The 18,444-nt window shown below is 47.1% G+C and overlaps 2 protein-coding genes across 2 annotated transcripts; both read left to right on the top strand.

The window, feature by feature from the left end:
• Positions 1–220: 220 nt before the first annotated feature.
• Positions 221–2,562, top strand: LOC124047921 (zinc metalloproteinase nas-6-like). Its single transcript, XM_046368267.1, has 6 exons — positions 221–339; positions 430–544; positions 698–870; positions 1,713–1,794; positions 2,056–2,177; positions 2,287–2,562. The coding sequence occupies exons 2-6, from the start codon at positions 447–449 to the stop codon at positions 2,289–2,291; spliced, it is 480 nt and encodes a 159-aa protein (XP_046224223.1). The 5' UTR covers positions 221–339; positions 430–446; the 3' UTR covers positions 2,292–2,562.
• Positions 2,563–15,124: 12,562 nt separating this feature from the next.
• LOC124047920 (zinc metalloproteinase nas-6-like) lies at positions 15,125–17,474 on the top strand. The gene is made up of 6 exons (XM_046368266.1): positions 15,125–15,243; positions 15,334–15,448; positions 15,601–15,773; positions 16,617–16,698; positions 16,973–17,094; positions 17,204–17,474. Exons 2-6 carry the CDS (start codon positions 15,351–15,353, stop codon positions 17,206–17,208), a joined length of 480 nt encoding a protein of 159 aa, XP_046224222.1. The 5' UTR covers positions 15,125–15,243; positions 15,334–15,350; the 3' UTR covers positions 17,209–17,474.
• Positions 17,475–18,444: the final 970 nt, after the last annotated feature.

Raw genomic sequence — 18,444 nt, 5'->3', positions numbered from 1 at the left:
AAAAAATCCCTTCACAGATGGATACACCTGGTTTTCAATTATGTTCAGATATCCTGTGGCGTTCAAACGTTGCTCTACTTTTTTCATGTGTGCCGTGAACGCGTCACACTGCCTCTCACCAGCCTGCAATGTTGCCTCACGGCATGATGGATGCATGTGGTTTTCTCTATACCCTAGTCCTCCCATCAGCGTGAAATTGCAAAAACGGATTCATCAGACCAGATGACAGATTTAAGACTAGGTGTTTTGTTCTACAGGAAGACCGATTAGCTGTGAAGTCCCTTTGGCCGGAGAATGAAGGCGTCACTTCTATCCCCTACAAGATCAACGGTGATCTGGGTGAGTGTCGAATACAGTAGGAGAGATGAGCACTAACACTAGATTTCTAATACAGTGAGAATGATATGCATTGTCTCTGATCCCCCACAGTGGACAGAAAGGAAACTATGCTAGCAGCGTTCAAGATGATTTCAGACCAGACGTGTATCCTCTTCCACGAATACACCAATGAGATTAACTACATAGAGTTCATCTCTGGGACAGGGTGAGTCCAAAATGGTCACATTAACACACTCTCCTTCCCAGCAGTTTACAGTTAACTCACAAACGCTCCTTCATTTTCCTTTATTTTTTCTCTCTTCCTGTCATATCCACTCTTTCTCCCGCCCTTCTCTCACCTTTCTTCCCTTAACTCTAGCTGTGCGTCGTATGTAGGTTTTCAGGGCGGGGCCCAGCCTCTGTACTTCGGTAGAGCCTGTAACGTGGGGAACCTGTGTCATGAGCTGATGCATGCCCTGGGCCTGCACCACGAGCACACACGGCCAGACCGTGACCAATACATCACCATACAGTGGGACAACGTGGTCTCAGGTAACTCACACCAACACATGCTAAACCACCTCACGGGCATTGTATGTGGACCAGGGGCAGGGCTGGTCAATTTGTCCCCTGAAGAGCTGCAGTGTGCATGTACTAGCACACCTTGTTGAGCTTTTTGTAGTCTGGAGTGAAGACCGTATAGAATAACTATTGACATTAGGTACTGCTAAAGCAGCAGCTGCTCTTCCTGGGGTCCAGACACCATGAAACCCTACATAACAAAAATAGACAGTACACCACAAGGACAGAACAACAGGCGTTCATATATTTATGCCTAAATGTTCCATTTATCATGTACTCATTACTGCAGCCATTAATTTCCCCATACATTGCAACCCTGTTCTCTACTGCTAAAATTGCTTTGTCTAAGCAGGTCCTAATATCATAGTAACCTTGAATCCTGATATCCTAATCTCACAGCACCAGCTCTGTAACCATCAGTCTTCTTCAGTTTGAAACCAATACTATGTATTTCATAGACTAATTTCCAATTATGTGGAATATAACTGAATTCGTTAACTCCTGCGAATTTCCCCTGTGTGAACGCAGCAACCTTGTTCGCTAAATTCCCCTTACATGAATAGCACCACATTGTCATCTACAGTTGCCACCCGCAATGGGTATCCTGGGATAACATGTAAGCTCTTGAACATGAAGGCCACCCGCTATGGGTTTCCTTAGGTAAGATGCAATAGTCATGCCTTGAATCGTGTAGAGGTTCAACTTAATGGTTTCCATCTCAACAACTTGTCTAGATTTCTACTTTCATTCCCCTATATCACAATCACACCCAGCAGTGTCCACCAGTCACGTCTGCCTCTTTTAACTTCCAGGAAAAGAAGATAACTTTAAGGTGAAGAAAGGAGACACTCAGGATCTGCCCTATGACTACGACTCCATAATGCACTACGGAACGTCAGTCACACTCCTCTCCTCCTTATTCCCAATGAAGTCTCAATTTTCCTCGCCTTGTTTTTAAACTGCTAGCAATAAGTAAAGATGAGTTGTACAGTAACCTTTCTCTGTGTCCCAAATGTCTCCCTATTTAAGTCACTACTTTTGACCTGGGCTCTGGTCAAACTAGGTGCACCATATTGGGAATAGGGTGACATTGTGATGCAGTCCTTGTTAAAGTAGCATTTCCTCAAATCCCCATTGTTGGGTTTCTCCTGGCAGTTATTACTTCTCATCAAACCGGAACCCCACTATTGACTCCAAGAAGAGTGGAGTCCAGATTGGACAGAGAAATCACCTGAGCCCCCTGGACATAGCACGCCTTAACAAACTCTATCAATGTGGTAAAGACGTGTGCACACAGACAGGAAAAATATCAGAATTGGGCTGCCTTTGTAAATGTAGTTATTATCACACTGTATTCTAACCATGTTCCTGTCCTGTCTTTCCCAGAATAACAATGCACAGTTTAGCATTTATTACACCATCGAAGAAGATTCCAACACCACTGCTGCCGACTGATTCCAACACACATGGCACTGACATCCTAACTTCTCTTCACAACAATGAATAAGTTGGACAAGTCCCTTAAAGCTTTCTGATGTATTATATGTGTGCCTGGCTGCAGGCAGTGATTTTATTTCTCCTGTGTACTCTTGCTGCCTTGAATTAGGCCTATACCACTGCACTTGTCTTGGAAATAAATCAAATGACCTAGACTGAAAATAATCCACTGTGTGATGTTGCTTGCAGTGTTCTATTTCATTCTAGAATGGACCTTCTCAGCTATGCTCATCATACGTCCCAGGGTGGGATCAGAGAGGAAGTAGATGTAGTGTACCAGGAGAGACTTAAATTAATGGTTGTTTATACCTTGAACTTGGCCAACTAGCTAGGCAACAAATTATTTAAACGATGACGCTGTAACTCAGGACTTACACAGCAGGGCTCATAGATTCACCAAAATCTGAATGTTGCCCTCTAGGAGGGTGTAGTACGAAACCGTTTTGAGGAGTTGGCGAGGTAACTTTGGTGAGCTCAACTCCGGATAACCGGTAGCATGAAAGTGGCTCACCTTTTAGCAAGGAATACTAAACATATTTGTTTTTTTAACTAGGCAAGTGAGTTAAGAATAAATTCTTATTTACAATGGTGGCCAAACCTGGATGACCCTGGGCCAATTGTGAGCCGCCCTATGGGACTCCCAATCACGGCCGACTGTGATGCAGCCTGGATTCAAACCAGGGACTGTGGTGACGCCTCTTGCACAGAGATACAGTGCTTTAGACCTCTGCGCCACTCGGGAGGCCAATATAAACGTAACTTAATCCATATAAGGAAGTCAGTCAATTGAAATGAATTCATTAGTCCCTATGGATTTCGCATGACAGTGCAAGGGTGCAGCCATGGGGTGGGCCTTGGAGGGCTCTTGCAGCCAGGCCCGGGCCAATCAGAATGAGTTCGTCCCCACAAAAGGGGCAATATTAGATGGAAATAGTAGCCAGCGGGGTTACAACTTCTCTAAAATGATGTTTGAGGCAGCTTATGGTAAAGAAATGAACATTCAATTCTCTAGCAACTGCTCTGGTGGGCCTTCCTGCAGTCAGCATGACAATTGCACACTCCCTCAACTTGAGACATCTGTGCCTTTTAGTGGCTTTTTATTGTCCCCAGCATAAGGTGCACCTGTATAATGACCATGCTATTTCAGTTTCTTGATATGCCACACCTGTCAGGTGGAAGGATTATCTTGGCAAAGGAGAAATCCTCACACTAACAGCAATGTAAACAAATGTGTGCACAAAAGATGGCAAAGTACTTAAGTAAAAATAATTTAAAGTAATTTTTTGGGGGGTATCTGTAATTTACTATTTACATTTTTGACAGTTGACTTTTCCTCCACTACATTTCTAAAGAAAATATGTACTTTTTACACCCGTACAATTTCCCTGACACCAAGAAGTACTTATTTAGAATGTTCATGCAGGAAAGCATTATGGTCCGATTCAAGCGCCTATCAATATGTATCTTGTCATAAGTTGTCATACTTTATTTTTTATTTCAACTTTATTTAAACAGGTAGGCTTGTTGAGAACAAGTTCTCGTTTGCAAATGCTACTTGGCTAAGATAAAGCATAGCAATTCAACAAATATAACAACACAGAGTTACAGAGTTACGCCCGACTAGCATCACCACCCTGGATGGCTCCGACCTAGAATATGTGGACATCTATCAGTACCTAGGTGTCTGGCTAGACTGTATACTCTCCTTCCAGACTCATATCAAACATCTCCAATCTAAAATCAAATCTAGAGTCGGCTTTCTATTCTGCAACAAAGCCTCCTTCACTCACGCCGCCAAACTAACCCTAGTAAAACTGACTATCCTACCGATCCTCAACTTCGGCGATGTCATCTACAAAATAGCTTCCAATACTCTACTCAGCAAACTGGATGCAGTTTATCACAGTGCCATCCGTTTTGTTACTAAAGCACCTTATACCACCCACCACTGCGACCTGCATGCTCTAACCGGCTGGCCCTCGCTACATATTCGTCGCCAGACCCACTGGCTTCAGGTCATCAACAAGTCCATGCTTGGTAAAGCTCCGCCTTATCTCAGTTCACTGGTCACCATGGCAACACCCACCCGTAGCACGCGCTCCAGCAGGTGTATCTCACTGATCATCCCTAAAGCCAACACCTCATTTGGAGGTGAAGTTTGAAGTTGGAGACTTTTATCTCCCTCACCAACTTCAAACATCTGCTATCTGAGCAGCTAACCGATCGCTGCAGCTGTACATAGTCTATCGGTAAATAGCACACCCAATTTTAGCTACCCCATCCCCAAACTGTTTATATTTATTTACTTTTCTGCTCTTTTGCACACCGATATCTCTAGCTGTACATGACCATCTGATCATTTATCACTCCAGTGTTAATCTGCTAAATTGTAATTATTCACCTACCTCCTCATGCCTTTTGCACACAATGTATATAGACTCTCTTTTTTTGTCTACTGTGTTATTGACTTGATAATTGTTTACTCCATGTGTAACTCTGTGTTGTCTGTTCACACTGCTATGCTTTATCTTGGCCAGGTTGCAGTTGCAAATGAGAACTTGTTCCAACTAGCCTACCTGGTTAAATAAAGGTGAAATAAAAATAAAGTATGACAACTTATGACAATATACATATTGATAGGTAACTTGATAGGTGCTTGAATCGGACCATAATAAATCAATAAAAAAATGTCTCTCCTCCTCTCAGATACAATGGCAACATACACTGCTCAAAAGAATAAAGGGAACACTTAAACAACACAATGTAACTCCAAGTCAATCACACTACTGTGAAATCAAACTGTCCACTTAGGAAGCAACACTGATTGACAATAAATTTCACATGCTGTTGTGCAAATGAAATAGACAACAGTTGGAAATTATAGGCAATTAGCAAGACACCCCCAATAAAGGAGTGGTTCTGCAGGTGGTGACCACAGACCACTTCTCAGTTCCTATGCTTCCTGGCTGATGTTTTGGTCACTTTTGAATGCTGGCGGTGCTTTCACTTTAGTGGTAGCATGAGACGGAGTCTAAAACCCACACAAGTGGCTCAGGTAGTGCAGCTCATCCAGGATAGCACATCAATACGAGCTGTGGCAAGAAGGTTTGCTGTGTCTGTCAGCGTAGTGTCCAGAGCATGGAGGCGCTACCAGGAGACAGGCCAGTACATCAGGAGATGTGGAGGAGGCCGTAGGAGGGCAACAACCCAGCAGCAGGACCGCTACCTCCGCCTTTGTGCAAGGAGGAGCAGGAGGAGCACTGCCAGAGCCCTGCAAAATGACCGCCAGCAGGCCACAAATGTGCATGTGTCTGCTCAAACGGTCAGAAACAGACTCCATGAGGGTGGTATGAGGGCCTGACGTCCACAGGTGGGGGTTCTGCTTACAGCCCAACACCGTGCAGGACATTTGGTATTTGCCAGAGAACACCAAGATTGGCAAATTCGCCACTGGCGCCCTGTGCTCTTCACAGATGAAAGCAGGGTCACACTGAGCACGTGACAGACGTGACAGAGTCTGGAAACGCCGTGGAGAACGTTCTGCTGCCTGCAACATCCTCCAGCATGACCGGTTTGGCGGTGGATCAGTCATGGTGCGGGGTGGTATTTCTTTGGGGGGCCGCACAGCCCTCCATGTGCTCGCCAGAGGTAGCCTGACTGCCATTAGGTACCGAGATGAGATCCTCAGACCCCTTGTGAGACCATATGCTGGTGGGGTTGGCCCTGGGTTCTTCCTAATGCAAGACAATGCTAGACCTCATGTGGCTGGAGTGTGTCAGCAGTTCCTGCAAGAGGAAGGCATTGATGCTATGGACTGGCCCGCCCGTTCCCCAGACCTGAATCTAACGAGCACATCTGGGACATCATGTCTCGCTCCATCCACTAATGCCATGTTGCACCACAGACTATCCAGGAGTTGGCGGATGCTTTAGTCCAGGTCTGGGAGGAGATGTTAAGCAGGTGAGTAAGGACCCAAAAGCGACTTAGCAGAAACAGAGTTTATTCAAGTCCAAACAGAAAATAACAAATCCTGAATCCTTAACAGGAAATGTCCAAACGGGACTAACAGAAATCCTCTAGTTTGTAGAGGGGAATAACAGGATAAGCGGCCACAGACTGCAGGTCCCTTCGGGTAGGCGCAGGCCGTAGCTGACAGAGACACCTGCTCACACGCAGCATCTGATGAAGGCAAAAACACGACAGGACGGAACAAGAACACAGCACAGCAAACAAGGATCCGACAAGGACAGAAGCAGAAACAGAGAGCGAAATAGAGACTTAATCAGAGGGCAAAATAGGGGACAGGTGTGAAAGAGTAAACAAGGTCGTTAGGAGAATGAGGAACAGCTGGGAGCAGGAACGGAACGATAGAGAGAGAGAGGGATAGAGAGAGGGATAGAGAGAGGAAAAGAAATCTAATAAGACCAGCAGGGGGAAACGAATAGAAGAGAAAACACAGGGACAAGACATGACAATATATGACAATACATGACAGTACCCCCCCACTCACCGAGCGCCTCCTGGCGCACTCGAGGAGGAACCCTGGCGGCAACGGAGGAAATCATCAATCAACGAACGGTCCAGCACGTCCCGAGATGGAACCCAACTCCTCTCCTCAGGACCGTACCCCTCCCAATCCACTAAGTACTGGTGACCACGCCCCGAGAACGCATGTCCATAATCTTCCGGACCCTGTAGATAGGTGCGCCCTCGACAAGGACGGGGGGGGGGGAAGACGAACGGGGGCGCGAAGAAAGGGCTTGACACAGGAGACATGGAAGACTGGGTGGACGCGACGAAGATGTCGCGGAAGAAGAAGTCGCACTGCGACAGGATTAACGACCTGAGAAATACGGAACGGACCAATGAACCACGGGGTCAACTTGCGAGAAGCTGTCGTAAGGGGAAGGTTACGAGTGGAAAGCCATACTCTCTGACCGCGACAATACCTAGTACTCTTAGTCCTACGCTTATTGGCGGCTCTCACAGTCTGCGCCCTATAACGTCAAAGTGCAGACCTGACCCTCCTCCAGGTGCGCTCACAACTTTGGACAAAAGCCTGGGCGGAGGGAACGCTGGACTCGGCGAGCTGGGACGAGAACAGAGGGGGCTGGTGCCCAAGGCTACTCTGAAAAGGAGATAGCCCGGTCGCAGACGAAGGAAGCGAGTTGTGAGCGTATTCTGCCCAGGGGAGCTGTTCTGCCCAAGACGCAGGGTTTCGAAAAGAAAGACTGCGTAAGATGCGACCAATAGTCTGATTGGCCCGTTCTGCTTGACCGTTAGACTGGGGATGAAACCCGGAAGAGAGACTGACGGAAGCCCCAATCAAACGACAAAACTCCCTCCAAAACTGAGACGTGAATTGCGGACCTCTGTCCGAAACGGCGTCTAACGGAAGGCCATGAATTCTAAACACATTCTCAATGATGATTTGTGCCGTCTCTTTAGCGGAAGGAAGCTTAGCGAGGGGAATAAAATGAGCCGCCTTAGAGAACCTATCGACAACCGTTAGAATAACAGTCTTCCCCGCTGACGAAGGCAGACCGGTAATAAAGTCAAAGGCGATGTGAGACCATTGTCGAGAAGGAATGGGAAGCGGTCTGAGACGACCGGCAGGAGGAGAGTTACCTGACTTAGTCGGCGCGCAGTCCGAACAAGCAGCCACGAAACGGCGCGTGTCACGCTCCTGAGTAGGCCACCAAAACCGCTGGCGAATAGAAGCAAGCGTACCCCGAACGCCGGGGTGGCCAGCTAACTTGGCAGAGTGAGCCCACTGAAGAACGGCCAGACGAGTAGAAATGGGAACGAAAAGAAGGTTACTAGGACAAGCGCGCGGCGACGGAGTGTGAGTGAGTGCTTGCTTTACCTGTCTCTCAATTCCCCAGACAGTCAACCCGACAACACGCCCTTCAGGGAGAATCCCCTCGGGGTCGGTAGAGGCTACAGAAGAACTGAAGAGACGGGATAAAGCATCAGGCTTGGTGTTCTTAGTGCCCGGACGATAAGAAATCACGAACTCGAAACGAGCGAAAAACAACGCCCAACGAGCCTGACGCGCATTGAGTCGTTTGGCAGAACGGATGTACTCAAGGTTCTTATGGTCAGTCCAAACGACAAAAGGAACGGTCGCCCCCTCCAACCACTGTCGCTAAGCGGATGGCGAGCAGTTCGCGGTTTCCCACATCATAGTTACGTTCCGACGGCGACAGGCGATGAGAAAAATACGCGCAAGGATGGACCTTAACGTCAGAATGGGAGCGCTGGGACAGAATGGCTCCCACGCCCACCTCTGACGCGTCAACCTCGACAATGAATTGTTTAGTGACGTCAGGAGTAACAAGGATAGGAGCGGATGTAAAACGCTTCTTGAGGAGATCAAAAGCTCCCTGGGCGGAAACGGACCACTTAAAGCACGTCTTGACAGAAGTAAGGGCTGTGAGAGGAGCTGCCACTTGACCGAAATTACGAATGAAACGCCGATAGAAATTCGCGAAACCGAGAAAGCGCTGCAACTCGACACGTGACTTAGGGACGGGCCAATCGCTGACAGCATGGACCTTAGCGGGATCCATCTGAATGCCTTCAGCGGAAATAACAGAACCGAGAAATGTGACGGAGGAGACATGAAAAGCGCACTTCTCAGCCGTCACATAAAGACAATTCTCTAAAAGGCGCTGGAGAACACGTCGAACGTGCTGAACATGAATCTGGAGTGACGGTGTAAAAAATCAGGATATCGTCAAGGTAAACGAAAACAAAGATGTTCAGCATGTCTCTCAGTACATCATTCACTAATGCCTGAAAGACAGCTGGAGCATTAGCGAGACCGAACGGAAGAACCCGGTATTCAAAATGCCCTAACGGAGTGTTAAACGCCGTTTTCCACTCGTCTCCCTCCCTGATGCGCACGAGATGGTAAGCGTTACGAAGGTCCAACTTAGTAAAGAACCTGGCTCCCTGCAGAATCTCGAAGGCTGACGACATAAGGGGAAGCGGATAACGATTCTTAACCGTTATGTCATTCAGCCCTCGATAATCCACGCAGGGGCGCAGGGTACCGTCCTTCTTCTTAACAAAAAAACCCCGCTCCGGCGGGAGAGGAAGAAGGCACAACGGTACCGGCGTCGAGAGCAACAGACAGATAATCTTCGAGATCCTTACGTTCGGGAGCCGACAGAGAGTATAGTCTACCCCGGGGGGGAGTGGTCCCCGGAAGGAGATCAATACTACAATCATACGACCGGTGAGGAGGAAGGGAGGTGGCTCTGGACTGACTGAAGACCGTGCGCAGATCATGATATTCCTCCGGCACCCCTGTCAAATCACCAGGTTCCTCCTGTGAAGAGGGGACAGAAGAAACAGGAGGGATAGCAGACATTAAACATTTCACATGACAAGAAACGTTCCAGGATAGGATAGAATTACTAGACCAATTAATAGAAGGATTATGACACACTAGCCAGGGATGACCCAAAACAACAGGTGTAAAAGGTGAACGAAAAATCAAAAAAGAAATGGTCTCACTATGGTTACCAGATACTGTGAGGGTTAAAGGTAGTGTTTCACATAATATACTGGGGAGAGGACTACCATCCAAGGCGAACATGGCGGTGGGCTCCCCTAACTGTCTGAGAGGAATGTCATGTTCCCGAGCCCATGCTTCGTCCATAAAACAGCCCTCAGCCCCAGAGTCTATCAAGGCACTGCAGGAAGCTGCCGAACCGGTCCAGCGTAGATGGACCGACAAGGTAGTACAGGATCTTGATGGAGAGACCTGAGTAGTAGCGCTCACCAGTAGCCCTCCGCCTACTGATGAGCTCTGGCTTTTACTGGACATGAAATGACAAAATGTCCAGCAGAACCGCAATAGAGACAGAGGCGGTTGGTGATTCTCCGTTCCCTCTCCTTAGTCGAGATGTGAATACCTCCCAGCTGCATGGGCTCAACACCTGAGCCAGTGGGGGGAGATGGTAGTGATGCGGAGAGGGGGGACACGGTTAACGCGAGCTCTCTTCCACCAGCTCGGTGACGAAGATCTACCCGTCGTTCTATGCGGATGGCGAGTTCAATCAAAGAATCCACGCTGGAAGGAACCTCCCGGGAGAGAATCTCATCCTTAACCTCAGCGTGGAGTCCCTCCAGAAAACGAGCGAGCAACGTCGGCTCGTTCCAGTCACTGGAGGCAGCAAGAGTGCGAAACTCTATAGAGTAATCCGTTATGGATCGATCACCTTGACATAGGGAAGCCAGGGCCCTGGAAGCCTCCTTCCCAAAAACTGAACGATCAAAAACCCGTATCATCTCCTCTTTAAAGTTCTGATACTCGTTAGTACACTCAGCCCTTGCCTCCCAGATTGCCGTGCCCCACTCACGAGCCCGTCCAGTAAGGAGAGATATGACGTAGGCGATACGAGCTCTACCCCTTGAGTATGTGTTGGGCTGGAGAGAGAACACAATATCACACTGGGTGAGAAACGAGCGGCATTCAGTGGGCTGCCCAGAGTAACACGGTGGGTTATTAATTCTGGGTTCCGGAGACTCGGAAGCCCGGGAAGTAGCTGGTGGATCGAGACGGAGATTGTGAAACAGTCTAGAGAGGTCGGAGACCTGAGCGGCCAGGGTCTCAACGGCATGCCGAGCAGCAGACAATTCCTGCTCGTGTCTGCCGAGCATTGCTCCCTGGATCTCGACGGCAGAGTTGCGAGGATCCGTAGTCGCTGGGTCCATTCTTGGTCGGATCCTTCTGTTAAGCAGGTGAGTGAGGACCCAAAAGCGACTTAACAGAAACAGAGTTTATTCAAGTCCAAACAGAAAATAACAAATCCTGAATCCTTAACAGGAAATGTCCAAACGGGACTAACAGAAATCCTCTAGTTTGTAGAGGGAAATAACAGGATAAGCGGCCACAGACTGCAGGTCGCTTCGGGTAAGCGCAGGCCGTAGCTGACAGAGACACCTGCTCACACGCATCATCTGATGAAGGCAAAAACACGACAGGACGGAACAAGAACACAGCACAGCAAACAAGGATCCGACAAGGACAGAAGCAGAAACAGAGAGAGAAATAGAGACTTAATCAGAGGGCAAAATAGGGGACAGGTGTGAAAGAGTAAACGAGGTCGTTAGGAGAATGAGGAACAGCTGGGAGCAGGAACGGAACGATAGAGAGAGAGAGGGATAGAGAGAGGGATAGAGAGAGGGAAAGAAACCTAATAAGAACAGCAGGGGGAAACGAATAGAAGAGAAAACACAGGGACAAGACATGACAATATATGACAATACATGACAGGAGATCCCTCAGGAGACCATCCGCCACCTCATCAGGAGCATGCCCAGGCGTTGTAGGGTGGTCATACAGGCACGTGGAGGCCACACACACACTACTGAGCCTCAATTTGATGTGTTTTAAGGACATTACATCAAAGTTGGATCAGCCTGTAGTGTGGTTTTCCACTTTAATTTTGAGTGTGACTCCAAATCCAGAATTCCATGGGTTGATAAATTTGATTTCCATTGATAATTTTTGTGTGATTTTGTTGTCAGCACATTCAACTATGTAAAGAAAAAAGTATTTAGTAAGAATATTTCATTCCTTCAGATCTAGGAAGTGTTATTTTAGTGTTCCCTTGATATGTATATGTATACATAATTTAGTCATTATCCATAAAAACCCCTTAACATATCCACCCTATGACTAAATGTTATACATCCAATCACACCTCAATTTGTATTAGAATATTAAAAAGCACACATGTATTTTTATTAGAAAAATTTATTGTTATCCAAATACAACCTAATAGAAACCAATATATGCATTTACACTGGCTGCTCTAGGCCTACATCAGAATCATAACTCTTCTGGTCGCAGTGGTGGGTAGTATATGGGGCTTTGGTGACAAACCGGATGGCACTGTGATAGACTGCATCCAATTTGTTGAGTAGAGTGTTGGAGGGTATTTTAAAGATGACATCGCCGAAGTCGAGGATCGGAAGGATGGTCAGTTTTACGAGGGTATGTTTGGCAGCATGAGTAAAGGACGCTGTGTTGCGATATCGGAAGCCGATTCTCAATTTAATTTTGGATTGGAGATGCTTAATGTGAGTCTGGAAGGAGAGTTTACAGTCTAACCAGACACCTAGGTATTTGTAGTTGTCCACGTATTCTAAGTCAGAGCCGTCCAGAGCAGTGATGCTGTACGGGCGGGCAGGTTCCGGGCAGTGACCAATTGAATAGCATGCATTTAGTTTTACTTGCATTTGAGAGCAGTTGGAGGCCACGGAAGGAGAGTTGTATGGCTTTGAAGCTCATCTGGAGGTTAGTTAACACAGTGTCTAAATAAGGGCCAGAAGTATACAGAATGGTGTCGTCTGCGTAGAGGTGGATCAGAGAATCACCAGCAGCAAGAGCGACATCATTGATGTATACAGAGAAGAGAGTCGGCCCGAGAATTGAACCCTGTGGCACCCCCATAGAGACAGGCCCTCCGATTTGACGCACTGAACTCTATCAGAGAAGTAGTTGGTGAACCAGGCGAGCCAATCATTTGAGAAACCAAGGCTGTCGAGTCTGCCAATAAGAATGTGGTGATTGACAGAGTCGAAAGCCTTGGCCAGGTCGATGAATACGGCTGCACAGTAATGTCTCTTATCGATGGCGGTTATGATATAATTTAGGACCTTGAACGTGGTTATGGTGCACCCATGACCAGCTCTGAAACCAGATTGCATAGCAGAGAAGGTACGGTGGGATTCGAAATGGTCGGTAATCTGTTTGGCTTTCGAAGACAGGGTAGGATAGATATAGGTCTGCAGCAGTTTGGGTCTAGAGTGCCACCCCCTTTGAAGAGGGGGATGACCCCGGCAGCATTCCAGTCTTTGGGAATCTCAGACGATACGAAAGAGAGGTTTAACAGGCTAGTAATAGAGGTTGCAGCTTTTTCAGAACATCAGCTATCTGGATTTGGGTGAAGGAGGGGTTGCTGTGGAGGGTGCCGGGCAATTGACCGGGGTAGAGGTAGCCAGGTGGAAAGCATGGCCAGCCGTAGAGAAATGCTTATTGAAATTCTCAATTATAGTGGATTTATTGGTGGTAACAGTGTTTCCTAGCCTCAGAGCAGTGGGCAGCTGGGAGGAGGTGCTCTTATTCTCCATGGACTTTACAGTGTCCCAGATCTGAGTGCACCCTGTCAGTCCATAAATACATTTTTGAGGCAGAGTACGACCCTGCCTCACACAGGAAGCGGCGCAGGTCCTCATCCAGGCACTTGTCATCTCCCGTCTGGATTACTGCAACTCGCTGTTGGCTGGGCTCCCTGCCTGTGCCATTAAACCCCTTCAACTCATCCAGAACGCCGCAGCCCGTCTGGTGTTCAACCTTCCCAAGTTCTCTCACGTCACCCCGCTCCTCCGCTCTCTCCACTGGCTTCCAGTTGAAGCTCGCATCCGCTACAAGACCATGGTGCTTGCCTACGGAGCTGTGAGGGGAACGGCACCTCAGTACCTCCAGGCTCTGATCAGGCCCTACACCCAAACAAGGGCACTGCGTTCATCCACCTCTGGCCTGCTCGCCTCCCTACCACTGAGGAAGTACAGCTCCCGCTCAGCCCAGTCAAAACTGTTCGCTGCCCTGTCCCCCCAATGGTGGAACAAACTCCCTCACGACGCCAGGACAGCGGAGTCAATCACCACCTTCCGGAGACACCTGAAACCCCACCTCTTTAAGGAATACCTAGGATAGGATAAGTAATCCCTCTCACCCCACCCCCCCCCTAAGTTTTAGATGCACTATTGTTAAGTGACTGTCCCACTGGATGTCATAAAGTGAATGCACCAATTTGTAAGTCGCTCTGTATTAATACACCATCCAAAGTGTAATGAATAACTTCACCATGCTCGAAGGGAAATTCAGTGTCTGCTTTTTTTATACCCATCTGCCAATAGGTGCCTTTTGTGAGTTATTTGAAAACCTCCCTGGTCGTTGCAGTTGAGTCTGTTTGAAATTCACTGCTTGTCTGAGACATGTGTGGGGTACAGAGATGAGGTAGTCATTCAAAATTCATGTTAAACTCTATTGCACAGTGAGTCGTGCAAATAATAGGTTTATTGTGTGTCTGCCAGTGACGACAATCTCAATGGCAACGCCCACTAGTTATTATTATTTTTTGGGTGAAGATCTTAAAATATAGTTTACAAAACATTAGGAACACCTAGTATTGAGTTGCACCCCCCCTTTACCCTCAGAAAAGCCTCAATTCGTCGGGGCATGGACTCTATGAGATGTCGAGCGTTCCACAGGAATGCTGGCCCCATGATTTCCCCAATGCTTCCCACCGTTGTGCCCAGTTGCCTGGTAGTGGATCTCTAATCCAAAATGGCTCGTTCTCATCCCACAGATGCTTAATTGGATTGAGATCTGGCGACTGGGCAGGCCACTGCACTAAGATGAATTCACTTTCATGTTTGTGGAACCAATCCTGGCCTTGTGGCATGGGGCATTATCCTGCTGAAAAAAATCCCTTCACAGATGGATACACCTGGTTTTCAATTATGTTCAGATATCCTGTGGCGTTCAAACGTTGCTCTACTTTTTTCATGTGTGCCGTGAACGCGTCACACTGCCTCTCACCAGCCTGCAATGTTGCCTCACGGCATGATGGATGCATGTGGTTTTCTCTATACCCTAGTCCTCCCATCAGCGTGAAATTGCAAAAACGGGATTCATCAGACCAGATGACAGATTTAAGACTAGGTGTTTTGTTCTACAGGAAGACCGATTAGCTGTGAAGTCCCTTTGGCCGGAGAATGAAGGCGTCACTTCTATCCCCTACAAGATCAACGGTGATCTGGGTGAGTGTCGAATACAGTAGGAGAGATGAGCACTAACACTAGATTTCTAATACAGTGAGAATGATATGCATTGTCTCTGATCCCCCACAGTGGACAGAAAGGAAACTATGCTAGCAGCGTTCAAGATGATTTCAGACCAGACGTGTATCCTCTTCCACGAATACACCAATGAGATTAACTACATAGAGTTCATCTCTGGGACAGGGTGAGTCCAAAATGGTCACATTAACACACTCTCCTTCCCAGCAGTTTACAGTTAACTCACAAACGCTCCTTCATTTTCCTTTATTTTTCTCTCTTCCTGTCATATCCACTCTTTCTCCCGCCCTTCTCTCACCTTTCTTCCCTTAACTCTAGCTGTGCGTCGTATGTAGGTTTTCAGGGCGGGGCCCAGCCTCTGTACTTCGGTAGAGCCTGTAACGTGGGGAACCTGTGTCATGAGCTGATGCATGCCCTGGGCCTGCACCACGAGCACACACGGCCAGACCGTGACCAATACATCACCATACAGTGGGACAACGTGGTCTCAGGTAACTCACACCAACACATGCTAAACCACCTCACGGGCATTGTATGTGGACCAGGGGCAGGGCTGGTCAATTTGTCCCCTGAAGAGCTGCAGTGTGCATGTACTAGCACACCTTGTTGAGCTTTTTGTAGTCTGGAGTGAAGACCGTATAGAATAACTATTGACATTAGGTACTGCTAAAGCAGCAGCTGCTCTTCCTGGGGTCCAGACACCATGAAACCCTACATAACAAAAATAGACAGTACACCACAAGGACAGAACAACAGGCGTTCATATATTTATGCCTAAATGTTCCATTTATCATGTACTCATTACTGCAGCCATTAATTTCCCCATACATTGCAACCCTGTTCTCTACTGCTAAAATTGCTTTGTCTAAGCAGGTCCTAATATCATAGTAACCTTGAATCCTGATATCCTAATCTCACAGCACCAGCTCTGTAACCATCAGTCTTCTTCAGTTTGAAACCAATACTATGTATTTCATAGACTAATTTCCAATTATGTGGAATATAACTGAATTCGTTAACTCCTGCGAATTTCCCCTGGTGTGAACGCAGCAACCTTGTTCGCTAAATTCCCCTTACATGAATAGCACCACATTGTCATCTACAGTTGCCACCCGCAATGGGTATCCTGGGATAACATGTAAGCTCTTGAACATGAAGGCCACCCGCTATGGGTTTCCTTAGGTAAGATGCAATAGTCATGCCTTGAATCGTGTAGAGGTTCAACTTAATGGTTTCCATCTCAACAACTTGTCTAGATTTCTACGTTCATTCCCCTATATCACAATCACACCCAGCAGTGTCCACCAGTCACGTCTGCCTCTTTTAACTTCCAGGAAAAGAAGATAACTTTAAGGTGAAGAAAGGAGACACTCAGGATCTGCCCTATGACTACGACTCCATAATGCACTACGGAACGTCAGTCACACTCCTCTCCTCCTTATTCCCAATGAAGTCTCAATTTTCCTCGCCTTGTTTTTAAACTGCTAGCAATAAGTAAAGATGAGTTGTACAGTATCCAGCTCCAGTAACCTTTCTCTGTGTCCCAAATGTCTCCCTATTTAAGTCACTACTTTTGACCTGGGCTCTGGTCAAACTAGGTGCACCATATTGGGAATAGGGTGACATTGTGATGCAGTCCTTGTTAAAGTAGCATTTCCTCAAATCCCCATTGTTGGGTTTCTCCTGGCAGTTATTACTTCTCATCAAACCGGAACCCCACTATTGACTCCAAGAAGAGTGGAGTCCAGATTGGACAGAGAAATCACCTGAGCCCCCTGGACATAGCACGCCTTAACAAACTCTATCAATGTGGTAAAGACGTGTGCACACAGACAGGAAAAATATCAGAATTGGGCTGCCTTTGTAAATGTAGTTATTATCACACTGTATTCTAACCATGTTCCTGTCCTGTCTTTCCCAGAATAACAATGCACAGTTTAGCATTTATTACACCATCGAAGAAGATTCCAACACCACTGCTGCCGACTGATTCCAACACACATGGCACTGACATCCTAACTTCTCTTCACAACAATGAATAAGTTGGACAAGTCCCTTAAAGCTTTCTGATGTATTATACGTGTGCCTGGCTGCAGGCAGTGGTTTTATTTCTCCTGTGTACTCTTGCTGCCTTGAATTAGGCCTATACCACTGCACTTGTCTTGGAAATAAATCAAATGACCTAGACTGAAAAGAATCCACTGTGTGATGTTGCTTGCAGTGTTCTATTTCATTCTAAAATGGACCTTCTCAGCTATGCTCATCATACGTCCCAGGGTGGGATCAGAGAGGAAGTAGATGTAGTGTACCAGGAGAGACTTAAATTAATGGTTGTTTATACCTTGAACTTGGCCAACTAGCTAGGCAACAAATTATTTAAACGATGACGCTGTAACTCAGGACTTACACAGCAGGGCTCATAGATTCACCAAAATTTGAATGTTGCCCTCTAGGAGGGTGTAGTACGAAACCGTTTTGAGGAGTTGGCGAGGTAACTTTGGTGAGCTCAACTCCGGATAACCGGTAGCATGAAAGTGGCTCACCTTTTAGCAAGGAATACTAAACATATTTGTTTTTTTAACTAGGCAAGTGAGTTAAGAATAAATTCTTATTTACAATGGTGGCCAAACCTGGATGACCCTGGGCCAATTGTGAGCCGCCCTATGGGACTCCCAATCACGGCCGACTGTGATGCAGCCTGGATTCAAACCAGGGACTGTGGTGACTCCTCTTGCACGGAGATGCAATGCTTTAGACCTCTGCGCCACTCGGGAGGCCAATATAAACGTAACTTAATCCATATAAGGAAGTCAGTCAATTGAAATGAATTCATTAGTCCCTAATCTATGGATTTCGCATGACAGTGCAAGGGTGCAGCCATGGGGTGGGCCTTGGAGGGCTCTTGCAGCCAGGCCCGGGCCAATCAGAATGAGTTCGTCCCCACAAAAGGGGCAATATTAGATGGAAATAGTAGCCAGCGGGGTTACAACTTCTCTAAAATGATGTTTGAGGCAGCTTATGGTAAAGAAATGAACATTCAATTCTCTAGCAACTGCTCTGGTGGGCCTTCCTGCAGTCAGCATGACAATTGCACACTCCCTCAACTTGAGACATCTGTGCCTTTTAGTGGCTTTTTATTGTCCCCAGCATAAGGTGCACCTG

Source organism: Oncorhynchus gorbuscha, linkage group LG11 (assembly GCF_021184085.1).
Source record: "Oncorhynchus gorbuscha isolate QuinsamMale2020 ecotype Even-year linkage group LG11, OgorEven_v1.0, whole genome shotgun sequence".
Lineage (NCBI taxonomy): Eukaryota > Metazoa > Chordata > Actinopteri > Salmoniformes > Salmonidae > Oncorhynchus > Oncorhynchus gorbuscha.
This window is presented reverse-complemented; position numbering and strand designations above follow the sequence as displayed.

What these genes read in the sequence shown, in the direction of transcription:
- LOC124047921 (XM_046368267.1), top strand. Translation starts at nt 447, where the DNA reads ATGCTAGCAGCGTTCAAGATGATTTCAGACCAGACGTGTATCCTCTTC. An exon ending in GAGTTCATCTCTGGGACAGG is followed by an intron (nt 545 to 697) that starts GTGAGTCCAAAA and finishes CCTTAACTCTAG; the next exon opens with CTGTGCGTCGTATGTAGGTT. An exon ending in GTGGGACAACGTGGTCTCAG is followed by an intron (nt 871 to 1,712) that starts GTAACTCACACC and finishes TTTAACTTCCAG; the next exon opens with GAAAAGAAGATAACTTTAAG.
- LOC124047920 (XM_046368266.1), top strand. Translation starts at nt 15,351, where the DNA reads ATGCTAGCAGCGTTCAAGATGATTTCAGACCAGACGTGTATCCTCTTC. An exon ending in GAGTTCATCTCTGGGACAGG is followed by an intron (nt 15,449 to 15,600) that starts GTGAGTCCAAAA and finishes CCTTAACTCTAG; the next exon opens with CTGTGCGTCGTATGTAGGTT. An exon ending in TCCATAATGCACTACGGAAC is followed by an intron (nt 16,699 to 16,972) that starts GTCAGTCACACT and finishes TTCTCCTGGCAG; the next exon opens with TTATTACTTCTCATCAAACC.